The sequence below is a fragment of the Gossypium hirsutum genome, chromosome A02 (assembly GCF_007990345.1).
Source record: "Gossypium hirsutum isolate 1008001.06 chromosome A02, Gossypium_hirsutum_v2.1, whole genome shotgun sequence".
Taxonomy (NCBI): domain Eukaryota; kingdom Viridiplantae; phylum Streptophyta; class Magnoliopsida; order Malvales; family Malvaceae; genus Gossypium; species Gossypium hirsutum.
The window spans coordinates 9,194,910-9,220,389 of record NC_053425.1 but is presented as its reverse complement, the minus strand read 5'-3'; the positions used below and the strand labels follow the sequence as shown (position 1 = coordinate 9,220,389).

The window sequence follows — 25,480 nt, the reverse complement described above, 5'->3', positions numbered from 1 at the left end:
ATCCACTAGGCGAGCTTTCTTGCTATGCCAGTATGGCAGCTCATCCTGCTAAACGAGCCATCTTTAACATTTTCAAAAGCTGAAAAACAAGTACCTAACCCCAAGAATTTTTAGCAGATTTTAAGCACGTTATGAATATATTCGATGAAGACACTAGTCTTGCGGCGCATTTTCAACTATAGGAATTTTCTACTTTGCAAACCCACCTTTTCCCGCACTTATAAAAGGGGTCTCCCACTCCATACTTCATCATCCCTTCAACATCTTCTCTCTTAGCCTCTTCATCCCTTCATTATAAAACATGTCTTAGTGTTAAAAATTTCGGTCACTAATAAAATTTCGACCATTTGAGGTAGTTTTTAGTCGTTAATGGTGCGATATCACTCTAAGACTCACACATTTCATCTATCCTACTGAGATAGGACCATTACCTCCCAAGCCTATCCAATAGAAGTCGGGTTTCGAGGCGATTTTTCTTTGTATAATCACGAGTGGAAGTCTACGTAAAGGTCTCGATCGACGATCGTTATGCACTCATGGATCGAGGTATAACGGGGGAGCCAGTTGACAGTCGTTACACAACCATGAGCTCAAACTTTTTGAATACACAAAAATTTTGCATTATAAATACCATACAGAAGTTTAAGGGCATAATTATAGGGAAAAACTGTAAGGTTTTCCGCTATAATTAATATAATTTTTTCTCCATTTGTTAGCAATCGGTACATTCTTATCCAAAGGCCGGCACTGTCGTGGACTCATGAAGACTCTTAGGCAGAGAGTGGCTATTGCGGTGTAGTAAAGATGATGCTCTTTTTGGAGTGACGACAGTTGTCGTTATTAAACAATCTATTAATAACAATAACCGCTGCCAAGCCGACCCGAGTTTGACATTTATTGTACCAAAACATTTGCTCTTCACCTAAGAGCCCTCTTGTGTCCATCTCGGTGTCAGCCTTCGGATAATAATAAAAGGTTAAAGACACTGGTTACTTTGGAAATAGAGAAAAATTACATCGATTACATAAGAAATCCTCCGTTTTTCCCTATGATAAGACATGAATCTTATGTATGTTATACATAAGGCATTATTTATGGGTATCCAAAAAGCTTGAATTCGTGACCGTATAACGGCCGTCAACTATTCCCCGATTATACTCTAACCCATGACCGCATCACAGCTACCGACTAAAACCTCCACCTAGACTTCGACCCATGACTATATCAAGTACTATCACCCTAAAACTTAACTTTTTTAGGATGAGTTTCGGGGTAATGGTCCTATCCCGCCATGACATATGAAATGTATGTGTTCTGAGGCGCATTATTGTTGGGAAATATACCCATATCGTAGTAAACATGTAACTATTTTCTATGTATTTGAATGATGAATAAATTTCACGTTTCATTGTTATGTCTTTTGTATTTTTTTCTTTCATATTTTTCATGCATAGCGAAATTGTGAAAAACAAATATTAGCTCATTGATTGTCGAAGTTCAAACAGATGATAAGTGGCATTGTAAGAACATTTACATTACAAGGAAGACAACTTACTTTAGTAGATAATCTAAATAAGTTTGTAATCCCATAAAAGAATCAAAGTGAGCATTTGATTCAAATACTAAGAAGTATTATTATACTGTCTACAATTCTAATTGAGGAGATGACTAGTCTTGGCTATCGGAGCAATTGACTCCACGGGTAGAGACAGATGTATTCATTGGCAGAATGATACATTGGACTGGACCCAAGATGAATTAATTCTTAATCCATTTGTGAATTAATTCACTTGTAACATTCATGTTGATTTACCTAAATCCTGAGTTAATCATTGACCATGCATATGTAACTTATGTGCTTTGATATAAATAGAGGCTTAAGCTCTGACTTGTGTATGACATGACTTTATTTGGAATCCATAGTTTAATTAAAGAGTTAACGACATCCTCTCATTGGCATTGTGTGGATTGATAAATATGGAATGTAACCACGGGTTGTTAGTTCTCGAACAAACAATTTATCATAGCCATTTGTTGACAGTGGTCATATTAATCATTAAGAAGACACAATGGTGACAATGAGATAAAATAGGATGATATTGAGTGAATTGTATTGAGTGAACGGATTTAACTTAAAGGAATCAAAAGTATCATATGAGGGTAACACATTGGACAAAGCAGTTGAATGAATAGCTTTCCTAAAAAGTATAAAGTAAGAAATTTTCAATCATGGTACTTCTTGTGGACTGACTCCATGATTAAATAATTGCGAATTATCAGAATGATGTTTATGGACATAATTGCAATTACTAAAGTCTAATTGTATATGTTCAATGGGTCCCTTCGCTAGCTCAACAAAAGTTCGATCAAACTACATTTGAATTAGAAGTAAATTTTACGACTTTGAAATAATTTAATTGAGTCAATTTATTCTATGTGAAATTAAATTGTGTGGTCATAAGAATTGTTCAATTAGAGAATCTGATCAAATAATTTTCTTGAAAAATTAATTTGGAAAATCTAAATAATTTTTGAGAAAATTAATTTTGATCAATTAAAATTAAATTAATCAAATTACTTAAAATTAATATGTTTGGAAATTAATTTTCAAGTTAGACAATTGGCTCAATGGGTAATTGAACTTGAAAATTGGACTTGAGATCGTAAATTGGGCTAGGGAGCCCAAAACCAAGACCAAGACCCAAAAATTTGTCGAACCGGGTCTAGCATGTGAAACCGGACTGACGGTCCAATTGGTGGTTGGACCAGACCAGCCGAATTGTCACTAGCTCAGGTCGAACGATAGAGACCGAACTAGCTCGGGGTGTCTACAACATTCTGGTAGCCAGAAAATAGTCGGCAGCGATGGTTTTTCGGTGGTTAAGCAATGGAAAATTACACTCCTATTGGGACTCTACCAAAAAATTTGATCTCAGATTAATTATTTTAAAAATAATATTATTTTAATAGATCTAATATTAAATTAAATTTAATACTTATCTTAATAGTATTTTATTAATTTAATATTAAAGTGAGTATCTTAATCTTCATAAATATTATATTAATTTAATGTTAAACTGATTACGTCTAATCATAGTTGAACTCTCTAAATTCTTTTTATATAAAGAGAGTCTTAGGTCATTATTTTTCGCATAGAAAATTCTCTGAAGAAATTATTTCAAAAAATTTCTAGAGATATTTTTTTATTTATAATTTAGCCCAAAAGTCTAGAGAAATTGCAAAATTACCCTACTAGTAATTTTTATGAAAAATTTTATGATTCGAAGCGAGCCCACACTCGGTAGACGTGAGTTTAAGGAAGTTTGAGGATCGTAGAGAAGACTATTCGATCGAAGCGTTCATCCTAGACGAATCGAAAATGTATAATTTTGAATAAATGTTTATTAGTTTAGATATCACAACCATTTTATTGTTTTAGAAAAAATTTTAAAAATTTGATTTTTCCTTAAATTTATTATCGTTGCGTTTTTCAAATATGATTTTCCAATAATTATCACATCCTGACCCTTCAAATCTACCTATTTACAAACCCTTCAAAATAGCTATAATTAACAACTTTAACCCTAACCCCAACAATTTATTAAAATAATATAATAAATGTCATTTTTTGAGAGAGAAAGGAATAGTGTGTCTAGTTGGATGTGTTTTACTGCCACATATTCTTTCTCCAAAAAGGGTAAATTTCTCAAAATAAATAAAAAACGACCTAAAAGGTTAGATAAAAAAAAGTGACATATTTTGTTAATTTAGCCAATAATAAGTAGGAAAGGAATACATACAAAAAAATAAATGCATAATAATAATTTTAGCCATCAATATTTATATTTTCTATTAATTTGATTTTTATTCTATTTTTTAAAATAAAATTAGTTATTATCTTTTCAAAAAAAAGTTGTATCATTTTTTTAACGAAATTATTAATTAAAATATTAATTTCTTTAATGACAATGACATAACAACCAACACTATTTGTTTAATTTATCAGGTCAACAAATAATTTAAATTTTTTAAAATATTAAAAAAAAGTAAAACTCAGAAAATAAAAAGTTCATAAAATTAAAAAAAATGAAATACATATAAATTATCATATAAATTGTAGTTTATATTTAAAAACTTCAAAAATTTTAGTTAATATTTCTGTTTAAAAAATAACAGTAAATTTTTTTAAAATTAATAATTTAATTTAATTTATTTAAAAACTTGAGGTCAATTTTAACTAAAATAAAATAAGTAGTAAAATGAAAAAAAGATACAAATACATTGCCCTTACCTGCCGACTAACGTATGTATATTACAAATACAAATATTGAAGTACATAATAATACTAATAGTAATTTTTTTAAAATATTATAGTTTATTTGATACATTATACTTTGTTTTTATCTGTTGGTAGTTACAATAATAATCATATAATATATTTTCACAGAAAAATAAAAATCATCTAAAAACAATAAAATAATAAAAGACACACAGAGACAGCGATTCTCTTGATATCGATCTCTGTGTTACAGTTTAATTCCATTCCACGCTTTGTTGCTTTTATCCTAACTTTTGTTTTTTCTCTCTCTCTCTATAACCCTTCAATTTTCAATTTCATTATCTTTCCAAATTTCTCCCCTTTTTTTTTCCCTAAAAATAGAGAAAATTTTGGGAAAAAAAGAAAAAAAATTCCCAGCGTGGGAGTGAGTGTTTAGGGTTTTTTTTTGAATTTTGTACTGTGGGGGGTTTTGAATGAGGAGAACTGAAATACTTTTGGGAAATTGAAAATCTTCAATCGGCGGATTAGATGGCCACCACGGAGTTGCAGATGAGTCCTCAGTTGGAGCAGATCCACGGCGAAATCCGGGATCTTTTCCGTGCTCTTTCGTATGTTCCTCCCTCTTTCTTCTACTTTTGACTTGTTTACTTGCTCCAATGGTTTAGCCAATCTACAAGGGGATTTTTGTTAATTACCATGTAATGTAAATCTGCAATCAGTTTCTCAGCATACTAGTGTTTGACTTCGGTTTTTTTTTTGTGTTTGACAAGATTTCAACTTTGTTGTTTTGAGTTGTCGTTCATGCTCTAAAATTTTGATAAATGTCTTAAAACTTTGATGTTCTGCTTTCAGAAATGGCTTCCAGAGACTGGATAAGATGAAAGATTCCAATAGGCAAAGCAAACAGCTGGAAGAGCTTACTGGCAAGATGAGGGAATGTAAAAGGTAAGCCCTAGTTTTTGCATTTTTCAAGGAAAGCTAATTGTATTTGAGATATTTAATTTCCTAACTTCAATGAGTTGTTGCAGATTAATCAAGGAGTTTGATCGTGAAATTAAAGATGAGGAAAGCAAAAATCCTCCCGAAGTGAACAAGCAACTCAATGATGAGAAGCAGTCTATGGTAAGTTTTTTTTCGAACCTTTAATTTCCTTACTGTTGGCAACAAAAGGAGTACGCATGATAGAGTGTTTTTGTAGCCTGGAGGTCAGCAAATGTTTTTTGTTATCATATCTTAAAAGGGTTTAATTGAGGAAATAAGATTGCCCTTGGTGGAGGGAGTTTAAATGGGTAATCATATTGGTTTATTGTTGAATTATCTCCCCTAATATAAATTCCTTTTGTGTTATGACCTCTAATCCATATTTTTCTTTTGGCAGATCAAAGAACTGAATTCGTATGTAGCTATGAGGAAAACGTAAGTTTGCCTGTTTTAAAGGGAATATGGTGATTTTTAGTTTTCTGAAATTCAATTTGATTTATTTATAATAATGTCAGTTGAGGTGTGAAGTTTGGGGAATATCCAAGTCTGAAAATTGGTACTCCTAGTGTAGGATGTAACCAATTTTTAAGTGATAGAGTGCAGCCTTTAAAATCGGATGTGGCTGCCTTTTTTTTCTTTTTGTAGTTTTAATGTCTTTCTGTGTATAACTGCAGATACATGAATACCCTTGGTAACAAGAAAATTGAACTCTTTGATATGGGAGCTGGAGTCAGTGAACCTACAGCTGATGAAAATGTTAAAATGGCATCATGTAAGATCTTATTTCTTCTAACCCTTCATTGAGTTTTGATTTATATAGAACATTTACTTTGGATCAAAGACTCTAGTTCTGAAAATGATGGGTATGCTTTCATTACCTGCCATTGGTTTTTTCTTTTAATTTGATGTATTTAAATATATTCTAATACCAAAGTATCTCATATCAATTATGATTTTGCCGATTTAGTTGATTTTATATATTGTCATGCTATATGCATTTTCAATCAACTACTGCCTAGAAAACCGGGATGTGAAGTCTTCTTTGAATGTTGGACAGTTTGGGAACAAGGCTAAGCATTCTCGACTTTGGATGCTACAAGAAAATTGATCTAGTCCATTATCTTTACCGAAAGTTATGAACTTAATAACAACAGAATCTCAGCGTAGAGGTTTACTGTACTTTTTCATCAAACTATCTTACTATTGCATGACTTGCACAGCAATGTCAAACCAAGAGCTTGTTGATCATGGGATGAAGACAATGGATGAGACTGATCAGGCCATTGAACGCTCAAAAAAGGTAAATTGAAACAGCTTTTTGTTCAGTTGTGCAGTCCTCAGGCCATCTTTTGTTTTCTTAACTTTATGATTCACAGGTTGTTGAACAAACAATTGAAGTAGGAACTCAAACTGCTGGTACTCTAAAAGGACAAGTAAGTTAGATTAAGCTGTCTTATTATTTTTTGTTTCTTCAAGCTGTTGTGTTGCATGTGTATACTGATAGAAGTTATACAGACTGATCAAATGGGCCGTATTGTAAATGAGCTGGATACAATTCAGTTTTCAATTAAGAAGGCCTCCCAGCTGGTGAAGGAGATTGGTAGGCAGGTTAGTTGATTGTTTGCACTCTAAATTCTACCTTTGTTCGGTTTGACTATTTTATGCCATATTAAATATGTTTCTTCGTCCTCCAGGTAGCCACTGATAAATGCATCATGCTATTTCTTTTTCTTATCGTATGCGGTGTTATAGCCATCATAGTTGTGAAGGTATTCTTTTCCCTTACCGATTTCAATTTTGTAGTCTATTAAACTTAATGACTTATTACAGTGGAAGTGTGAGGTGTGCTATGGTGTTTTTATGAAAATAAAGCCTTTCTAAAGAGATATTTGTGAGGACTTGACCTCCAGGGATATTTTCCCTAAACATATACAGCTGCTCTATCATCTCTTTTGTGATATGACTAGATGGAAGTGTTGAAGGTGACAAATGTTTGTCACTAGTTACGGTTAAATAGTAAATTAAACCACTCAGTACCTGTGTTTTTTTAAGTACATTAAGAGAGATTCAGATGCAGTCTTAACAATGTTTGTGATGGTACCGTGCAAAAATTTCCATTTTCTAATTGCAATGCGGAAAAATTTCAGATTGTGAATCCGAACAACAAAGATATCAGAGATATTCCAGGATTGGCACCTCCAGCACCTTCGAGGAGATTGTTATATCTAAGGGACCCGCAGTAAAAAGGTGATCATTTCAAATAAGTGAGTGGTTTTGTTCTGCTTATGCTTGAATAGAGACAGGAGTGGGGAGTATTGGGAAGTTGGTATTTGAGGGATGTGATGGTTTTTCGCTTTTCGATTTTATATGATTGATTCTTGCCTGAGATGTGCATATACGGTTGGTGGTGTTTGTTGTCTTTGTAAATTTTATGGGAGCAGTTGAATTATTTGAATGAACTTTGAAGATTATTGTAGGGTTAGAAATAAGTCATCTCTGAAGTGAATTCCATATAATTTTCAAATGTCCTTGGGGGATATACATGTATGAATTTTGTGGCCAAGCTCATCTCAACCAAAAATAGGTATCTGGACCGGGTTAGCCTAGAACCAGAACTGGAGCTTATCATAAAACTAGTGCTCAGCTGCCAACTTAATGAACACATCATAATACATACTTGCTGTGACCATTTGTGAATGACAAATATTGGGCCCAGTTATTGTAGACTCCGAAAAAACAACAGAGGAAAGGGCAATCGGTAACCAGTCCTTTAGAACGCCAGCCAGCGACCCTGAAGGTGACAGCTCCAGTTCTTCCAAGTTCAGAGCCCAATGCAGAAAGAGAAATGGAGAAAAAGATTCGGTAATTCGATTGTATATATGGAACTGCAATCCTAGGCTTCTCCAGCTGAAGGCACAAAAAGAAGTACCAGACTGCAAAAAGGGGAGATCAAACATTGACCCTTCAGCCACCGGTATATTGCACTTAATATATAATATAATAAGATCTACGTACATTAAATTTTGCCAGCGAGTTGGGCATTTGTGTTTTTATTTTTTTAAAATCTTTTTTTCATGTTTCAAAAAGGACATTTACTTTTTTAAAAAATTTAAAGTATTTTTGAAAATTTTAAGAGATAACAATTATAAATATTAAATTATAAGAGATAATAATAATTTTAATGTGAAAACCACATTTAGAGGAATATCTTACTCTTTTTTTTAATTCTAATATTTTTTCTTATAGATTTTTGCTTGCACTTCTTTACAAATTTAAGGTAGTTTTCTTTTTTAATATTTTATTGTTTACTATAATCTCCCAAGGTTCTTCATTCATAATTTTTTCTACTGTTTTTTTTTTATCCCTTATTCCAGATTCTTACTTTAGCTTAACTGATCAAAATGTTTATGAAGCAACATTCATTCGCATACATATTATCCAATTTAGAACAAAAATTACAGGGCAATCTTTCTCAATCTTTATTTTAAGGTAACACTAGAACTTCCGTTTTTTTTATATTAAAACTTTCCCTTTTTAACCTTTTCTTCTTTATTTTTTTGTCTACTAAAACTCCTCTTTTCATCAATTCACTCAAATTCTCCCACTCAACAATTCGGTAATGTTTGAAAAACCACCTAATAATTAAATTTTGGTGTAATTGATTGTAATTACACAATAATTGACGGGTATCACTAAATTGAGTATAATTAGAGTACCCCAACTATATTTTCCGATTCTTAGGAGGGAAAGTGAAAATTAAAGTAATTTATTTGGGTAATCCAATTACCTTATGGCTTTCAAAACATTCATAAATTATTTAAATTTAAGAAATTATTTTTATATAAGTTTAAACTATAAAAGTTATATTATAAGCATAAATGCGTATAACTATTTAAGATGATTATGACGAAAAATTTTAAATTTATATTATAAATCTTAAAAAAATATATTATAAAAAATAATTTATGTGTATTTTATAAAATTATAACCACAAATTAGAAATTTTCTAAAGTTCTGATTAAAAACTATATTATAAAAAAGAATTTACATTTTATAAAAGACTAAAGTGTTATAATATACTTATTTATAAAAAAAATGAAAAAAAAAGTATAGAGATTGCTTATTTACATATTTATGCTATATATTATAAGCAGAAATATACTTATTTATAAAAAAAATATTTGACTTGCAAATTTTTTAATTACAACTTAAAAATGTGGTTGAGACGATATTTAATATTATAAAAAGAAAATATTTCCCTTATTAACAAAATTACCTTAGCATAACATAAAAAAATAAAATAAAAGAAGCAATGTTAGAAATGTAGTTGAGGGTTAATTTTTTAAAATTATGATTAAATTGATATAATATATAAAATTTTAGGGTTAAATTTATTATTATACTATTTTTTTAACTGCCACGTCAATTTCTCGTTAACTAAAATGAACAAACTATGTAATATGAGTGCTTAAATTGCAAAGCTTTTTAGAACCTAAAATGAAAATTTTAATAGTTTGGTGACTATCTGTAAAATTTACCCTTTTTTTCAAATATGAGGAAAAAAAAATCCTCCCAAACAGAGCCTAATTACAGTTTCCCATAGAACTACCATCTCTATTCCGTCTTCACTTCACTCGTTCCCCGCCTCCAAACAAACCTCTCTCACCACCACTCTGTCACTGCCTCCTAACCCCTCTCTTGCCTTTCAAGTTTCCGGCGAAATTAATTCAGGTAAGTTTAGGGTTTAAGTTAGGAATTAGATTTCTATAAAAAATCATTGGAGATTTTTTTTTCTTTTGAGTTATATGCATCACCTTGAAGCAACGACATGGCTATTCCGCCTTCGTACCGGTGTCGTACGGGTGTCCGACACGCCACGGATACGCCGGAATACGATAAGCCATTCGTATTCTTCCACAGCTTTCTTGAACTGCAATTTCGTGTAATCAGATAACCTGTTCGTTGCTGTCGTTGACGGCGCTTCATACATACGAGTACATTGTTGCAGTTCAATAAAGCTGTGGGAAGATACAAACAGGGCCAAAAGTCAGTGATTTAAAATTCAACGCTCAGTGCTTCTTGACATGATCTGAGTATGAATATATAGATTATAGGTCAATGATTTCCATGGATTAGTTATACCTAAATGTGTTTTCTCTGTGTTCTTTTTCGGTACAATCGAAGCTTACGTTACAATGTACGCGATGTTAATAGTAAAACTCGAATTTGTCTCTTTTGAAGTAAGCACTGTAAGCAAAAGGAGATAGAAAGGGGAGTGATAAACTGTAATTTTGGTGCTTGGATTTTCTATAGGTTTAGATTCTTGTCTTTGCTGTGTTTTTCTATTTTTTCTCCTCACAGTTCGTTTTTGGATCTTAATTGTGTTCTGTCTTAATTTTTGTTTTAACTATATAATAGAGTTGCTCGTACTCGAATATTGAGCATTAAAGTTCTTGTTATATTGAATTTTACCTTAAGGATCACTTGCATTATCAGCCTTTTGGCCTAGCCTGTCTCATTTGAAAAATCCCCACCCAATTGATCAAAGTTACCATACTTAAAAGTTCATCAAATTTCATTTTGAAATTGAAAATGAAGCTTTATATAACCCTACCTTTTTTTAGTATAATAAATAAAAGTATATAAAAAATATTTTTTATTGCCGTGTCCTGCCATACCCGTATTGTGTGTCCGTGCTTCTAGTGCTTCACTCTGCTATATTTTGTTCTTTTTTCCCTTTTTGATCATACTGCTTGTTACTCTGCCTCATCTCATTTTCTTTCTCTCTGTTTACTTTGTTGAGAAAGTGAATGTTTTTATAAAGCCGTCAATTTAGCAGAAATAGTGAACCTTTATTGATCCATTACGCTGCTATTCGCAGCCAGGATCTGCCACTATTGATGTGCTACTGAGGTCTTTAGCAGTGGCGGACAGTGCTGCTAAAGCAAAAAGGATAAAAAACTTATACAAAATTTGTATATATATTTTTTCTGATAATTTAATATTCAATTAATTTCTTTTTTTTTATATGTTAGAATGAATGCGAAAAGGAAACGCCCGGATACGATTTCTGATTCTGTAACAGAACAAGAACGAATTGTTCATGAAGTAATCCGAAGCAAACAAGACATGGGAATATCGCAACAAGACATTAAACGCGAAATTAATCTTCACAGCAACCTAATCGCCAAATGTATTAAGTCACTGGTATCTAAGAATCTCATAAAAGAAGTGAAAAACATCCACAGCCGGAGACAGAAGCATTATATGTCCGCGGAGTTTGAGCCTTCCAATGAAATAACTGGTGGGGCATGGTATGTTGAAGGTAGCCTTGACAAGGAGTACATTAATGTTTTGAAAGAGCAGTGTTGGAGGAAGATTTATGGTTTGAAAGTTGCTACTTTGGAAGGGATTGCGGATGCTATCAAGAGGAGCAATGTTTCGCAGATTGAGTTGTCGAAACAGCAGGTTGAAGAGATTGTGAAGGCTTTGGTTTTGGATAATGAGGTTATGGAAGTGAGAAGTACTGGAACGGGGGAGTTTGCGTCGATTCCAGTTGGGAAAGCTTGCTATAAATGTGCTGGTAAGAGAGGTTATGGAGGAGAACCCAAGCTTGGTGCCTTGGCTTCCATTCCTTGTGGAGTTTGTCCACAGATAAGTCGTTGCACCCCTGATGGAATAATCTCTCCCATCACCTGTGAATATTACAAGAAATGGTTAGAGTTTTAGTTTGATTGCATATTTTAGATAGTTGATGGTTGATGGATTTGAGTGGCTGGCCAAAATTTTACATTCCTGAATGTTTTTTAAGTCTAGCCTGATATATATTGCTCATTTGGTTTGTTGGTTCTTGCTTATTGCTTGTTTGCATCACTCTTTATTTCTTTCTTTGAATGATACAGTGATTTGATTATTTCTGCAAGTGTGAACTGATCCTTGATAAAACATGCTCTGCAATGTTTGAGAGTTGCCTAGACTGCTACTGTTGTAGGTCGAAATTCAAAAGTTTCATAGGTGTTATATACATTTGATTATGGCTTCTGGTAGATATATTAGACTACATAAGCACATGCTAGATATGGAAAAGAATATTTTCGGTGTCTTTCCGTCTTTCTTTGGTTAGCTTTTGGTTCACAAGTGCTACTAGTGACCATACACTGTAGTTTTGGTAAGGTTGAAACATCTGAGAACAAGTGGGATAATTTGCCATTGCCTGTTGGACATGATACAAATGTGGTATGTATAGAGCAAACAAGACTTGTCAAATATTCTAGACATGTTACTAGAAAACAGCAGATGTTAGATTTTGTATTGCTAACAGAGATTGTAATTGAGAAGATGATGAGAGCAATCCTCTTTTTTACTTCCCTTTAGAGAATCATCCTTCCACTACCTCAGCATATCAAAGCCTTCAAGGTAAATGCTACCCACTTGTGCTTTAGTACAAGATTGTTTTAAATTAGATTTTCTTCTTTTGCTTCCATGAATGTGAGATACAGAAGTTGCCATTTTATTTATAGGGGGCGAGCAAAAGTCATTTAAACATTTGGACGGTTTTGGTTAAGTCAGTTATTAATAATTGAGAACCTCAATTTCATTGAAGCATTGAGCATTTGAAGATGTTGCATTTATAAATAATATCAACTAGTTCTGTTGTCTAGAAGCAGCAAGTAGAGGAATAGGTAGGTAAAATGTCTAGTTGATTACCTAAGACACCTTGAATCATTCAACTATGATAAAGATTATGGATCCCCCCCCCCCAATTGAACAGATTGTTTGAACACTAATAAAATATTGTAGTTGAGACAGCTCAGGGTATACTTGAGGGGTTTCCTTGACTTCTGGGGCGAGGCCGGGCCTAGCTAATCTATAGCTATCTCCACCATTTGATGTTTAAAATGGAATAAAAGGTTTGACCTTTCATGTTTGAAGGACGGACCACTTTTACTTACATTAATTGTGCAACGAAAATAACAAAAGCCTGATAAACTACAACATGTAACACAACTCTTGAAGCAATTATCTGTTGAAATCAAGGGGCTTCCTTCCAGAATCAACAATCCTATAAATTAAAAGGCGGCAAAATTTGAGTCAATAGAAAAACCAGGTCTAATTATGGTTTTGGAAATTTTAGATTTAATCATTTTAATTTGATCTCTTTATTTTTATAATATTATTTGTAGATAGAGTAATGAATTTTCTATTCTTATTTGGTTACTTAATCAGGATCACAAGAAAGTTCAATAATCATGCTAAATTAATATTAAAATTTATATATTAGCCAAATAATAATCATGTTAAATTAATATTAAAATTTATATATTAGCCAAATATATTTACGTCAATCACTTTATCGATGTTGTCAATTTGAATGTATTAATAGTATTATAAAAGTAAAAAATTAAATATGTGAAATCTATACTATAAATTAAGGGGTTGATTGAGTTGATGTCAGCCATCAACTTGAGCTCAATTCAATTAGAAAATTATCAAATATCATTTTATTTTATAAAATTTAGAAATATATATATATGCATATTAACGGATGAATAATGAGATTTAAACTTAAGATATCAAAATATTAGTTATTTCAATTTTACTCTTTTATAAATTTATTACATAAATACTTTCATTCGCATATCGTAAATGTAAATAACATTATTAGGAGGGACAATCCTAAACATGTAGGATGAAAAAGCAGAAAGGAATATCCAATGTGGTGATGAAGGCATGTTTCTCCATCTTCACGGCCACGGATGCATATGAGAGGCTAAAACTGTGAGAGAGGTGATGAGCGTGGTGGCCAACTCAGACTCCTAAATAGCCATTTTCTTTGCTTTTAGATTTATTCTATTCTATATTGTAAGGTGCAAATGGTAGACACGTGAACATAAAATGACACCACGTCTTCTAGGTACATAAAATGTTGGGTGGAGGGAAGAATGTGAATGCATATGTAGATAAGAATAAGATAGAGATACCTTTTAGTTTGTTTATACACAAAGCATGAACAAGGTGGCAATAAATAATCATTGATTTTTACCACTCCCCATTCTTTATAAATCTAACACTGATAATGATAATTGATAAATAATAACAACAATAAGAAAAAGAAATCACATCTCTGCTGCTAACTGCTATCTGAAGCAATCTGGATTTGGCTTGCCTTGGGTGCCATCTATTTGAGTTTACAATATTTATACCATACTCGCTTCAATTGCTTAATACTTTGTTAATTATCACAGTCTCATTTGGTAGGTAATTTCTAAGTTTCATTTTCAATCCTCTTACCACTCAATTTTTTATTATATATAAAAAGAAAAAGACATCCCTAATATCAGTCAATCTTGATATTTAACAAATTTATCTTTCTTTCAAATACGAGTAACTAAGGGTAATAAATTATCGAGTTTACTTTTGTTCATCTATTTATCCTACCTTTGATTGGTATAATAATAAATTTAATCTTCAACGGTTACAAATTTTATAATTTTGATATCAATAAATTTAGAAATAAGATCAAGTTCAAAGATGGTGTAAATATTAAAGGTTAAATTAATTGAATTTTTTAAATTAGAATAAATTTTACAAAATATATAAATATTTAAAATTATTATTTCAATTAAAAGTAAGATAAATCGTGGAGAGAAATAAAAAGTGATTAATTTTAATAAAAAAGTTAATTTGTTGAATAATGAAAGGATTGGAGATATTTTTTTTATCCCAACTTATATATAAAACATGGAATTGGATTAGGAAAAAAAATACATGTATGTAATCTTGAGATTAAAAAAAAAAGTTGAGAGTTGGGAGAAAGATGAAAACAATAGGTTTGTCATTGAAACCATTTTCATTAGTTCAACACTGCCACAGATATTACAGCCATTGAAACCCAATTTGGATGTTCCTTGTTTCTTACATTTATGTAATTCAGAAACAACCCATCATTCCTCTGTTCATCTTTCATTCATCCAAGGTTTCATTATTACACCAATTATACCCTCTCTTTATTTATATTATTATTATGATTTGGGATATTTGGCCTTGGAATGAATGCTTCTGCAATCTTTGTAATTCCAACCCAGCTTAAGTTTTTTTACTTTTTTTTTATCTTTTTGTTTTGTGGGGGACTATGCTTTGATTCCCCAATCTTCTCTCCATGTATGCCCATACAGACATGACACCATCCATCTTAGTATGAAGATGGTCCCTACTCTCTAGAAGAAAGATTAAAGGGATTGTATGTTATTAATTTAAATATTTTGAAACTAAAGCAAGGGTGTTTAAGGAAAAACAATGACAATGTCAATCAAAAGCCTGTTGGTATTGGAGTCCAGTCTGTTTCTTTGACTATGCATGCAGATCTACTAATCTATATTAAAAGAAATTTACCTTTATTTCAAAAACACTGTAAAATTAAAATCTCAAACTAAAATAAATATCAAGGATGAAATTTATGGTCATTTCTTTTTTGGATCATTCTCCCTTTGAGTTCAACCATACCATTACCCACTTGTTTTGTTTATCTTTTCATTTTTTAAGTTAAAGTTTTCAATGATTAAAAAATGAAACTACTACCTTGAAAAACTAAAATTTACAGAAAGCACAATAAAGAATAAAAAGAATCATTTTCCACAATTGGGTTCTTAATTTGTAAGATCTTTTTTATTTTTTATTTATTCATCAAGAAGAAGAGTCTGAGACTCAATTTATAAATTGTTTTCCAATAATATACAGTGTTTTGAGTTGTGACAATGAAAAAAGAAAAGTGAAGAAACAGCAAAAGAAAAACAAAAAAAAAGCTTCCAGTTGTTGTGTTGTGTAAGCTGCTTCCATTTCACTGTTAATGTAAGGCATGTCTTTCCTCATCACCTACCTCTGACAACTCCACATCTTCTTCTCATTACCCCGGTCAATACCCATTTCGCAAAATCCCCACTTCTCACATAGAAACCCTACAAAAATCCCTTCATTTTTTGACATTGCAGTAACCCCTTTTCTAGCTTTTCAATATGGTTTCTTCTGGGATTTCCTCCTAGTTCTTCATTGCGTTTATTAATGCTTGAAGTTTTTGTTTTTATTTTTATTTTTTGGTTGATCTTGTCAAATAATGACTGAAATTATTATCATTTTTTTGTTGGAAATAAGATATCTGGTTCAGTTTTATGTGTGTGTGATGATTTGTCAAATGTAGAGTGTGTGTTGGAAACGTGATGCCTATTCTTATTCTATTTGATTTTTTATGTTTGTTTATTATTTGAAAAAAAAAATAAAGTTTTTGGCAGTCGGTGGACTTTGATTTAAAGAACAAACTCTTTGCTTTCCTTCAAGCTTCTCTCTCTGATTGAGGGCTCTCTTTTGGGGTTCTTTTTTTGGAAACTTGATTGTGGTTCAAGGTCTGCTTTAGTTTTCCTTATCTTTCTATATTTGCTTTACCCTCTGCACTTGTTTACTGTGAAACTTAGCCATTTGTTTCTCTTTTTATGTCATAAATTAATTGGTATCTTGAATAAATGCAAAATATGTAACAGTTTTTTTATTAGATGGTTGTGGTTCTAAGTTATTTTACTTAAACATGTTTTCAGGCATCTTGGTGTAGGTGAAGATGGCCTCTGATCTGAACAAAACTCTGTCAAAAGAGTACATTGGTCTGCAATTGTGGGTTCTTATTGTAATTTGCTTAGGAGTGGTATTCTTAGTTATCCTTAGCATATCATTGTGGCTTAGTTTTCGGAAGAAATCGAGAAGGGCTAATGTGATGCTTCCTCTCACCCAAGTTCCATATGTTTCAGAGGAAATTAAAGAGATAAGAGTTGATCAAGCTTCTGCAAACAATGGTAACACCCTTAATGAGAAATTTAGTGACAAAGGTTCGGAGAAGGGTTTGTTTAATGTAGATAATGGAGAGGATAGCGGTCAGTCAGGTTCTTTTAATCATGTAGATAAAGATGTTAAAGGATCTCAACCAGGAGAAGAGGGAGCTACTGGGGCAGTATCTACATACAGGCCTTCTTCAAATCCTTTGACAGCTCCTTCACCTTTGTCTGGCCTGCCTGAATTTTCGCGCCTAGGCTGGGGTCATTGGTTCACTCTCAGGGACCTACACCTTGCAACTAACCGGTTTTCAAAGGATAATATTATTGGTGATGGTGGATATGGAGTTGTTTATAGAGGCAATCTGATTAACGGGACTCCTGTAGCCGTCAAAAAGCTTCTTAACAATCCGTATGTTGCAGTGAAGATTAGTCCTTTTGTTAGTTTTATGCTGTCCACAGCTTGTAATGTTGACTGGTAATGATTCTATTTTTTTTTTCTTTAGCGGACAAGCTGACAAGGATTTCAGGGTGGAAGTTGAAGCCATTGGTCACGTGCGGCATAAAAACTTAGTTCGTCTTCTTGGGTACTGTATCGAGGGCACACAAAGGTACCATGTTTTATGTACTCCCTAGTTCTGAAGAGTTCCGCAAGTTTTGTTATGTCTATGTGTTAATGTTCTTATAATACGTAGAATAGAAAGAAAAAGAGATATTTACCGTTGTTTTGTAAATTTTTCTTCTATAAAATCCAGGTTGTTGGTTTATGAATACGTCAATAACGGCAATTTGGAGCAATGGCTCCGTGGAGATATGTCTGACAAGGGATATCTTACCTGGGAGGCTCGCATAAAGATTCTTCTTGGCACCGCCAAGGCGTAAGTCTGCCATTAACTAAATCTTGATCGTTAATGCTTACCTTGGTTTTAACCTTAATTGTTACTCAAAACTAAATGTTACAGGCTGGCATATTTGCACGAGGCCATTGAACCAAAAGTCGTGCATAGGGACATAAAATCAAGTAATATACTGATTGATGACAACTTTGATGCAAAGATATCCGATTTTGGTCTGGCCAAATTGCTAGGTGATGGGAAAAGTTTTATCACAACTCGAGTTATGGGTACCTTTGGGTGAGAATTATGCATTCCTTTATAATCAACTGTTACTAGATCATTCATTCTCCATTTTATTTTAGCATTGTTTTTACTCGAGTAAGGAGTTGTATCATTCAAGAAACTAAAGAAAGTGATTGTTTAATGTCATCTTTTTCTCCTGTTCGGACAATCTTCCAGTTATGTTGCTCCAGAGTATGCAAACTCTGGGATCCTGAATGAGAAGAGTGATGTTTATAGCTTTGGCGTTGTGCTCTTAGAAGCAATTACTGGAAGATACCCAATTGATTATGGTCGCCCTCAGCCTGAGGTACTTACGAACACTTTTTTATCAGCATAGGTTTGACAAAGACAATATGAAGTTCTTTTTTACATATGATCAGTTGCACGGTTAAATCTCAGGTAAATATGGTCGAGTGGTTAAAGATGATGGTTCAACTCAGACGCTCAGAAGAAGTAGTTGACCCAAACATTGAGACTAGACCATCAGCTAGTGCTCTTAAACGGGCTCTTTTAACTGCTTTGAGATGTGTTGATCCCGATGCTGATAAAAGACCTAAGATGAGTCAGGTTGCTCGCATGCTTGAAGCAGAAGAGTATCCTCTTCCTCGAGAGGTTTGATTCTGATACGTTGCATTATTAGTTAAATTGTATTCCAAAGAAAATCGTAGAAGTTGCATTTTATTTCTAACAAAATGATGATAGTAAATACTGTTGGAAGAACTAGGCGAGTTGCTAGCAACATGTTGCTTTTAGATAAATTGTCTTACAGGAGAATGTCTGGTTCCTAATATGCATGGTGCACGGAATTTTCAGGATAGAAGACGCAGAAGGAATCAATCAGTTAATTCAGATGCCGATACACAGAGGAAAAACTCTGATGCAGACCGGAGTGATGATCCAGATTTGAGGTTGGAGAGCGGAATGCACCATCACCCTTAGACTTGGGGACAAAATGAGCTTTAGAAGCTGAGAACAAGGGAAACTACCATCATTACATTCGTTACTATCCAATGCCTTCAGATGACCCCTATATAGTTGAGATTTGCAGCACATGCAGGAAACTGAGGGATTTTTTATTTTATTTTTTATTTTTAATTTTTTTTTTCTTTTGTGGAGCATACATACATATCTTCTTCTAGATTGTAGAAAACATTAGCTTGTCTTGAAAAGGGCATTGGCACTAGATTTTCTGTACAGGTCTATATGGATTCTATATAATTTTTTGCCTCGTTATTCGGATGCTATATTCTTAACTTTAGTTGTTGCTGGGATGGAGAAAATGAAAATGAATGTGATGCTAATACAGGGACAATAAGTACTCCATACTTGTTTATGTTGGATATCTTTTGTTAAGGAATGTTGAAAAAACAAAACAGGATGAGATTGTACTTATGCTGTAATAGCAATACTTGAAGCTGAAAATTAGGACCATGGATCCATGTGTAGGGCTCGGCCAGGTCTGCTTGATCATTTATTTCTCATTAGAGATAAGAATTAATGAGTTAGGACCTGAAACTGCAGATAAGAGTAGCTTAACAGAAAGGTAATGTTGATTTGCATTGCATGTGCAGAGGAGGGGCAACAACAATAAGTGCGCCCACCACCACCACGACGTCCATGTGCAATGGCATTGACATCTGCATGCATCCAGCACATGGTTTTAGGTCCAATGAGAATGAGAATGAGGCAACCATTTTCAAACTATACTATTTTCATCTATTTCCATTGTCTTTTCCTCTCTAATGTCACAATCTCATTCTTTGGAATTCATGGAAACAACCAATATAAAATACAGACAGACTACGCTTATGAATTATATGAAATATCTCTACATTCTACAGCTACTCTTTATTTGGCAGCTCTAGTAATTCAACTTGTGGGGTTTTAGGGTGGAATACAAGCAAAGCTACCTATTTACAAAACAAATCATAATGACAGGCAGGTTTTTCGACTTCAACAGGTCTTGATTCAGTTTCCAGCCACTAATTGGCTCATCATCACGATGTCACCTTTCACCGTAGGCACGGGATGTTGTTGCTGGACGAGTTGGATTCAAAAGAGGCTGAAGAGCTTTCACTACAATGCTCATATTAGGTCGAAAATCAGCTTCATATTGAACACACAATGCAGCCACAGCAGCCAGCTGTTATCAACAAACAAACATCAATAAGGCTAATGCTTTGAAGCAAAGCTCCATCAACCCCACTAATAAAGTAACAATTCCCATGTCCCAAATTCAACAATACCTTTGCAAGTGCTTTGGGAGGGTATTCTCCATTTAGTCTACCATCAACACACTGCTTCACCTTGTCTTCACTTAGTTTTGGGGTTGCCTAATGCAGTCCACAATGGTGATATTACATGTAAAGCAGATATTATTGTGAAGATATGGTGAATATGAAATATTAAATAGTAATAGTACCCATGTCACTAGACTCTGCTGTCCACGTGGCAACGTATGATCTACCGGTTTGCGACCAGTTAAGAGCTCTAGAAGGATGACACCGAAGCTGTAAACATCGCTCTTAGAACTAAGTGTTCCTGTCATTGCATATCTACCATTCAATGCCACAAGTAGGAATTAGATCACTGTTATACTGTCAACTATCATGTGACAAAGGGCAACTAAAGGAGATCAGAGCACGCATACGTCACATATGCCAACACATGACATCATAATTTTAAATTCCTAGTCATTTTTCTTGCATTTCCTGTTAGTTATTTCAATTAAACTGATTGACTAACAAGATCATTATTTGAAATGAACCAATACTGACTTATTTTGTTGGAAGAAACTTAAAAGGAGAAAGATGTGAAATAATAGAATTTGAAGGAATAACTTACTCTGGAGCATGATAACCGAAAGTTCCAAGAACCCTTGTAGAATGGAGGCGAGCGGTCGCGTCGGGGGCTTGATTTGACAAATCAAAATCAGCAATCTTAGCAACATCATCATCAAAAAGAAGCAAATTGCTGGACTTAATATCACGGTGGATTATATGAGGATGTGCCTTTTCGTGCAAATATTCGAGGCCTTTTGCGGCTCCATAAGCAATTTTAACTCTCTGTGTCCATGATAGAACTGGACCTGGCTGAGCTCCTTTCACACCTTTCTTCCCTGTATATGTTCATACATCCACTATAAAACCACCGACAGACGACTCATTACCGATAAAACTATGAAGAAATCAGCAGTCCCTCCTAGCTGGAAAGAATCTCTTAGTTACAGATCAGTTTTCAAACAACTATTTCATGCGTGTATGTTACTTACCATGAAGTCTATCATGGAGTGATCCATTAGAGGCATACTCATACGCCAGGAAACGGAGGGATCCATCAACACAATAACCAAGAAGCTGAACAACATTTTCGTCTTTTAATCTCGAAACCATGGAGACCTGTTAGTTAAGTTATTTGAAAATAACAAAGTCACACATTCTGCATTACATGCCAGCATTGTACTATGCAACGAAATTTGTAAAGGTCCAACCTGCGCTAAGAATTCTTGTTCCGGTTGCTTACTCGAGTCCAACTTTTTGATGGCTGCAGCCTTCCCACTCTTTAGAATGCCATAATATACTCTTCCATAAGAGCCCTCACCAATTAAGGATTTCATACTGAAATTATCAGTCATTTCCTTTAGCTCATCCACCGTTATTGCAGGGATGGCAATAGGTTGAATAGTAACAGGCCGTGGGTCCCTTGTTACAGCTTCCCTTGCTTTATATCCATATCCTCCGGTATTGCCTACATGAGAACCTACTTAATTAGTTCCAGTCGTCCACGCAAACTAACCAGATGCTAATCATGTTGTCAAATGTAAAAGAACAAAAAAAGAACATATTTGTGGCAAAGATGTCAATCCTTAGCAACTAAAGCATCTCATATCCATTAATGTTCCTTTTTCCTGCTTAAGCATGAAACTTTACAAAGAGATAAGAGAATGTAGAATTACTTGCGGGGGTATTCGCCATGAACGACCCATTTCCAGAAGCTTTATGGATGTCATCTTCTTCACAACAGCTAAAGCAACTCATGTTTCTTTTTCCTGCTAGTTTAGATTACTGGACTCGAGAAATGAAGGATGAAACATATGATCATTTTAAAGACTATTATGCATTTTTGAATAACATCATCTTCTTGCAAGCAATTTGAGCGGAATTCACTGCAAATGTTTCTCTCTCAGACAGTCTTTGGTCTGGTTTGCAACTATCCTTGTGCATCTATACGAATCTATTGACGTGAGAAACATCACACTAGCCAGGTGGCACCATACTTGTCCACGCGACCTCCTTATCCTAATAGTCTTATGTTCAAGTCTCTACACACACAAAGCTCTTCAATGGCCATGGTTACAAATGTTTATGCATCATGAGGCGCCCCTAGGCTCTCTTTAGAGACGGGGGACAAAACCTTGAGGTGCTTCGCAACGGTTTTTTCATGAAAGCAATTCGTTTTATATAAAACAGGGTTTATGAGGATGAGTGTAAATGATAAATTTGTGGGCATCTAAAAGTACTAAACGTATAGAAAACCTTCCATTTCCTTTAATACCAAAACCAGAAAAGCCACTATCCATACAAGAACAATCAACTAACCAACCAATGTTCTTTTTCTTAATATATGACCAAGTTTAACATAAATCAACAAAAAATCTAAACTCTCATCAATCATATTATCATACCATTCATCCCCTGCTACTCAAAACAACAGCTCTAATCCAAACATCAAGCAAACATAACTAAAAGAACCAACAAAACAAGACCCAGTTCTGACAAACAAGACTTTTAAACACCAAAAAGAAGACACCATAGAAGTAGAGATAACAAACCTTGAAAGTCAGCGAAGACGTAAAGGCTGTGTGTTTGCAGAGTTTGGTCTGAATTTGCGACTTGAACATAGTTTAGAATAGACTGGATTCGTTTACCAGGCAGGGCAGACATGTACCATTTACATTTACTACAGCCATTAATTATTATTATAATGATGTGACAAGGACAGGAGACATAAGGGCTGAAGAGGGTGGCTATGGTACAGAGAGGCGTACGATAAAACTTTTGATAAGGAAGTAAAACAAGGACACACACTTGTAATCCATATGGTATGCGAAATTTCAGGCTCGTTGGTCCCGCCTTGTCTACTTTTTCTCAATTCTTTTTTGACTTTTCTCTCTGTTTTTTTTTTCTTTCACCGCAAAATATCAATACCAACTTTAGGGTTAATTCCGTCAAAAGTCCTCAAATTATTTCTAAATTTTAAATTAGTCTTCATGCTTTAAAATTTTTTAATTGAGTCCTCAAATGATCTGTCTTTCCGTCAATTAATGCCTGTTGAAATTTGAAGCTTAGCATAATTAAAACACTTGATCAAATTATAGTATATATGTACTTTTGTGTAAACATTTTTGGATTTGATGTGTTAAAAATAACAATGACAATAAAATTTAAGAGTGTTGTTTTTTTAACGTATCAAATCTAAAACTATCGTTACAATATGTGCATACATGTTTATAATTTAATCCATTATGCTTCATTTTTAATGCCTAAGCTACTCCATTTCCCCTAAAATTCGAGTCGATATCATAAATATTTGTTGAGCAAATAAATATGAAACCGAAGAATTAATTTTTTTCCCCTTAATAATGGAGTAGACATTTAGAATGATGTCATAAGCAAAGCAAAATAAGAAAAAAGAAGAAATGATAGCAATAAACACTTAAAGTAGAAGAAAAAGAATACATAGAAAAAGGCTGTGGCTGTGGTGGAATTGGGTGGAAAAGGGGTGAATCCCATGTGCCATATGCATTAGCTGATAGTAGTCTCTCTCTCATATATCATCATATAATTCATATGCATGCAATTGCTTTCATTGTTGGCGTTGGGTGATGGAGTGGGCCAAGTTAAATGTCCAAGCCCACATATCTATTACAACATTGGACCATGGTCCTGTCATGGTACAATAGTGTACTTGATTTTGATGTGAAGGTAACCTTCGTTTTCCCTTCCTTCATTAGCTTCTTACCTTCATCTCGTTTTTGTTTGTGTTGGAACATTTTGGTTTTTTTCTAGCTAGAGGCCGCGAGAGGAGCACAACTTTGTAAGTAATATATTACTACATTTACCAATGCAAAAGCAAACCCAAAATCAAGAGACGTGTGGTGAATTAGTTAACACCACTCACTGTCACTTAAGATGGACAATACCAACAACTCAATTATTGCCACATTATATACATTTCACCTTCAATAAATACTTATGTACATATATTAATTGATGTATTAATTAATTATTTGTTTTCAATTCAAAATGAACAGTGAGAATGATTGAGAGATATTCTAACTTTTATTATTTATTTACCGTGGATGTGTTATGGACTGCAGATTAAAGCGCATAGTATCATTCAACAAGCTCAATTGATTAAATTAGGCTCATTTAACTCACTTGAATTGACCCGATTCATGGAACATAAAGGGAAGCACATATACTTGAAGCATGGAGAAAATGTAAATTAATACTCTAATAACTTGTATTTTACCAGGGAAAATATTTGTAATCTTAAAAGGATAAGATTGTTAGTGTTTAAATCCCTTAGTACTCTCATATTATAAATAGGCTTTAATCTCAGTTATCGATGTAATTTAAACTATACTGTTAGATCTAGGAGAGTTTAGCTATAAATTAATGTCTTCCTCTTATTTATAATTATTCATTCATTAAGTAATCAAATACTTTGAAAGTATTTACTCAAACACTTTGTATGCAATATTTTCTAGTGTCTTTTTTTTTTTTTGCTAGTTTCGTTTGAGTGTTTACTTCCACGAAATTTTGATGCCTTGAAAATTTCTTTGAGAATTTTCGCATTTTTTGGAGTTAGATTGACTTAGGCAAATTTGAAGTAAAGTTATTACCTAAGGCTGCACAATTTACCAGACTAGAGTTATAGCCTCATGGCAGTTGGTATCAGAGTTAAGGTTCATTAAGACATTGTTAGAGATGACAAAAGAAGAAGAGGATTAGAATGTCCCGATAGATACCCGTGGAAGGGTCAGGAAAACGAGTAGATTGAGGGATATGATGTCAGTTTTGGAAGGGAAAGTTGCCAAACTTGAGGGTTCCGTGGGTGATATAAAAGAAAGCCTCAAGATAGTTGAGGGACGCACTTTAGAGCTAGATTCAAGGAAAAAGGAGCTCAAGGGACAAGTGTTGAATGCTCTTAATGCTAACATGGAGAAGATGCAAAGGGCTCCAATATAAAGCGAATTAATGGAGATTCAATCTTTAATGAGATCT

General features: G+C 33.5%; 4 protein-coding genes across 15 annotated transcripts; 3 read left to right on the top strand and 1 right to left on the bottom strand.

The window, feature by feature from the left end:
- The first annotated feature begins 4,433 nt into the window (after positions 1 to 4,433).
- Positions 4,434 to 7,719, top strand: LOC107951541 (novel plant SNARE 13). The gene is made up of 10 exons (XM_016886626.2): positions 4,434 to 4,887; positions 5,132 to 5,224; positions 5,308 to 5,401; positions 5,658 to 5,695; positions 5,935 to 6,032; positions 6,481 to 6,560; positions 6,637 to 6,693; positions 6,776 to 6,868; positions 6,955 to 7,029; positions 7,408 to 7,719. Exons 1-10 carry the CDS (start codon positions 4,808 to 4,810, stop codon positions 7,501 to 7,503), a joined length of 804 nt encoding a protein of 267 aa, XP_016742115.1. The 5' UTR covers positions 4,434 to 4,807; the 3' UTR covers positions 7,504 to 7,719.
- A 380-nt stretch (positions 7,720 to 8,099) lies between these two features.
- LOC107951540 (DNA-directed RNA polymerase III subunit RPC6) lies at positions 8,100 to 12,117 on the top strand. Of its 2 annotated transcripts, none has more exons than XM_041090439.1 (2): positions 8,100 to 8,234; positions 11,296 to 12,117. In XM_041090439.1, exon 2 carries the CDS (start codon positions 11,297 to 11,299, stop codon positions 11,987 to 11,989), a length of 693 nt encoding a protein of 230 aa, XP_040946373.1. In that variant the 5' UTR covers positions 8,100 to 8,234; position 11,296; the 3' UTR covers positions 11,990 to 12,117. The 2 variants fall into 2 exon arrangements, with proteins under 2 accessions (XP_040946373.1, XP_016742114.1); XM_016886625.2 differs by lacking the exon at positions 8,100 to 8,234 and adding an exon at positions 9,817 to 9,991.
- A 3,562-nt stretch (positions 12,118 to 15,679) lies between these two features.
- On the top strand, positions 15,680 to 19,424 carry LOC107951538 (probable receptor-like protein kinase At5g18500). Of its 6 annotated transcripts, none has more exons than XM_016886614.2 (8): positions 15,680 to 16,113; positions 16,846 to 17,485; positions 17,580 to 17,684; positions 17,829 to 17,951; positions 18,036 to 18,206; positions 18,369 to 18,498; positions 18,591 to 18,803; positions 19,005 to 19,424. In XM_016886614.2, exons 2-8 carry the CDS (start codon positions 16,866 to 16,868, stop codon positions 19,128 to 19,130), a joined length of 1,488 nt encoding a protein of 495 aa, XP_016742103.1. In that variant the 5' UTR covers positions 15,680 to 16,113; positions 16,846 to 16,865; the 3' UTR covers positions 19,131 to 19,424. The 6 variants fall into 6 exon arrangements, with proteins under 6 accessions (XP_016742103.1, XP_016742107.1, XP_016742104.1 ...); XM_016886618.2 differs by having other exon boundaries at positions 15,724 to 16,656; XM_016886615.2 differs by having other exon boundaries at positions 15,728 to 16,108.
- A 460-nt stretch (positions 19,425 to 19,884) lies between these two features.
- Positions 19,885 to 23,273, bottom strand: LOC107951539 (pto-interacting protein 1). Of its 6 annotated transcripts, none has more exons than XM_016886619.2 (8): positions 23,023 to 23,273; positions 22,147 to 22,239; positions 21,682 to 21,950; positions 21,463 to 21,589; positions 21,036 to 21,309; positions 20,614 to 20,746; positions 20,438 to 20,524; positions 19,885 to 20,334 (listed from the first exon to the last, which is right to left on the bottom strand). In XM_016886619.2, exons 1-8 carry the CDS (start codon positions 23,132 to 23,134, stop codon positions 20,197 to 20,199), a joined length of 1,233 nt encoding a protein of 410 aa, XP_016742108.1. In that variant the 5' UTR covers positions 23,135 to 23,273; the 3' UTR covers positions 19,885 to 20,196. The 6 variants fall into 6 exon arrangements, with proteins under 6 accessions (XP_016742108.1, XP_016742109.1, XP_040946347.1 ...); XM_016886620.2 differs by having other exon boundaries at positions 21,682 to 21,938; XM_041090413.1 differs by having other exon boundaries at positions 22,147 to 22,512; positions 23,023 to 23,143.
- Positions 23,274 to 25,480: the final 2,207 nt, after the last annotated feature.

What these genes read in the sequence shown, in the direction of transcription:
- LOC107951541 (XM_016886626.2), top strand. Translation starts at nt 4,808, where the DNA reads ATGGCCACCACGGAGTTGCAGATGAGTCCTCAGTTGGAGCAGATCCAC. An exon ending in GATCTTTTCCGTGCTCTTTC is followed by an intron (nt 4,888 to 5,131) that starts GTATGTTCCTCC and finishes TTCTGCTTTCAG; the next exon opens with AAATGGCTTCCAGAGACTGG. An exon ending in AAATGTTAAAATGGCATCAT is followed by an intron (nt 6,033 to 6,480) that starts GTAAGATCTTAT and finishes TGACTTGCACAG; the next exon opens with CAATGTCAAACCAAGAGCTT.
- LOC107951540 (XM_041090439.1), top strand. Translation starts at nt 11,297, where the DNA reads ATGAATGCGAAAAGGAAACGCCCGGATACGATTTCTGATTCTGTAACA.
- LOC107951538 (XM_016886614.2), top strand. Translation starts at nt 16,866, where the DNA reads ATGGCCTCTGATCTGAACAAAACTCTGTCAAAAGAGTACATTGGTCTG. An exon ending in CGAGTTATGGGTACCTTTGG is followed by an intron (nt 18,207 to 18,368) that starts GTGAGAATTATG and finishes ACAATCTTCCAG; the next exon opens with TTATGTTGCTCCAGAGTATG. An exon ending in ATGGTCGCCCTCAGCCTGAG is followed by an intron (nt 18,499 to 18,590) that starts GTACTTACGAAC and finishes GTTAAATCTCAG; the next exon opens with GTAAATATGGTCGAGTGGTT.
- LOC107951539 (XM_016886619.2), bottom strand. Translation starts at nt 23,134, where the DNA reads ATGTCTGCCCTGCCTGGTAAACGAATCCAGTCTATTCTAAACTATGTT. An exon ending in CATGGCGAATACCCCCGCAA is followed by an intron (nt 21,951 to 22,146) that starts GTAATTCTACAT and finishes CTAATTAAGTAG; the next exon opens with GTTCTCATGTAGGCAATACC. An exon ending in TTCGGTTATCATGCTCCAGA is followed by an intron (nt 20,747 to 21,035) that starts GTAAGTTATTCC and finishes ATTGAATGGTAG; the next exon opens with ATATGCAATGACAGGAACAC.